General features: G+C 47.8%; 1 protein-coding gene across 1 annotated transcript; it reads left to right on the forward strand.

Moving 5' to 3' along the window:
* Positions 1-88: 88 nt before the first annotated feature.
* LOC103375870 (BTB/POZ domain-containing protein KCTD3-like) lies at positions 89-1,385 on the forward strand (the record flags this gene model as incomplete). The annotated part of the gene is made up of 4 exons (XM_008306169.1): positions 89-244; positions 406-502; positions 1,014-1,198; positions 1,283-1,385. Coding segments are annotated over 4 exons (541 nt in total), but the record flags the coding sequence as incomplete, so codon positions are not given.
* Between the last annotated feature and the right edge of the window lie 329 nt (positions 1,386-1,714).

Here is a 1,714-nt window from a genome sequence, read left to right on the forward strand (position 1 = left end):
CTTCGTGTTGTTGCAGTTTCTGCTTCTTGCTGTGATTTTCTCGTTCGTTTCCTTCAGTTTTTGTGACTTCCTGGTTTCTTTCCATTAGTTTGCGCCGACAACAACCACGTCCGGACCTGGACGGTGACCCGGTTCAGAGGGATGATCTCCACTCAGCCTGGATCGACGCCGCTCACCTCCTTTAAGATCCTCAGCCTGGACGACGTGGACGGACACGGAGGCTGCAGCGCCGGGACCGAGATCGGTAACGACACCGACCAATCACAGAGCTCACAGCACCAGATGCATTTGCTGTTACTGTTGTAGTTCTGCTGATGTCCAGCAGAGGTCACCGTGGCGCTCTGAGTACGTTTGTCGGATTTCAGATCGTTTTGGTTGATCTCAGGTGTTTGTTTGTGGTTTCAGGTCCGTATGGAGAAAGAGACGACCAGCAGGTGTTCATCCAGAGAGTCGTACCAGACACCGATAAACTCTACGTCAGGCTGTCGTCCAACGGAAAGAGGTCGCAAACACGTTTACCATGTTTTACTCATTAAAGCACTTCTCAGCATCTTCTGTCAGGAGGTCTTCTGGCCTTAAATAGAGTTTCTGCAGGTCTGAGAAGGTTTCAGGTTCCTCCTTAGAAGATACCAACAAGCCTTTAATACACAAGGTCTGAAATAGTAAATTATATCCTTAGATTTATTATTATAACAACAACAATAATGTTATAAAAGTTTGTCTCTTCAGCCCATTTTTTCCGCCTTTACATGAGTAATATGTGGACGAGAAGTTCTTTCTAATTAACTTCACCCTCCGTCCATTTCTGCTGCTAATGAGAACGTTGGACAGTGTTTACATCAGAGCTTCAGGGACGATTATTTTAATTACAGATTGTTTGGTTGATCATTCTATCTGCAGAGACGCTGTGAGACTGGATCTCAGGGTTCGGTTAAGTTTATGTGTTTAGTTGTGATGGATGATATCAGACCGAGTGTCCTCACTAATGTATGAATCAATCGGGGTGTGTTCAGGGTGTGCGAGGTGCGCTCGGTGGACGGGACGTCCATCACGGCCTTCATGGTCCACGAGTGTGAAGGTTCGAGTCGCATCGGCTCTCGTCCTCGCCGCTACCTGTTCAGCGGCCACAGCAACGGCAGCATCCAGATGTGGGACCTGACCACCGCCATGGAGATCGCTGGGAAGGTGGACATCAGAGGTCAGACACGAGCTCCTAACGCTTAACTCAGGCTGCTCTGTGATTGGTCGCTGACTGACTGACTGCTCTGATTGGCTGTTGCAGCGCTGGGCGGGCCCACGGAGGAGGAGCTACTGGAACTGCTGGACCAGTGTGACCTGGCTCTGACCCGAACACCGGACAGCACGCCGAGGGCCTCCACCTGCAGGTAGGAATACACAACACATGACATCATCACTCACCTGAGCTTCACAGGTACGCCGACGACACGGTTCTGTTGATCTGTGGCTCCTGACAACACCAACGGAGTAAACGGATCATCAGATGGAGGAATTTTAGAATATATTTATGTTTAATCATAGTTTGTTTTTAAACAGGTTCAGTTTGACGCTTAAAGTTTCACGATAATTTCAAAAAAACACATCGATTAACAGAAAGTAACAGAAACCTGCTGGACTGGAGCAGTGAAACTATTTCAATTCATGCTTCCTGTTGTAGTTTACTCTGCTTCTTCTTGTTAATATTTAGTCTACTTCC

Source organism: Stegastes partitus, unplaced genomic scaffold (assembly GCF_000690725.1).
Source record: "Stegastes partitus isolate 25-593 unplaced genomic scaffold, Stegastes_partitus-1.0.2 Scaffold3313, whole genome shotgun sequence".
Taxonomy (NCBI): Eukaryota; Metazoa; Chordata; class Actinopteri; family Pomacentridae; genus Stegastes; species Stegastes partitus.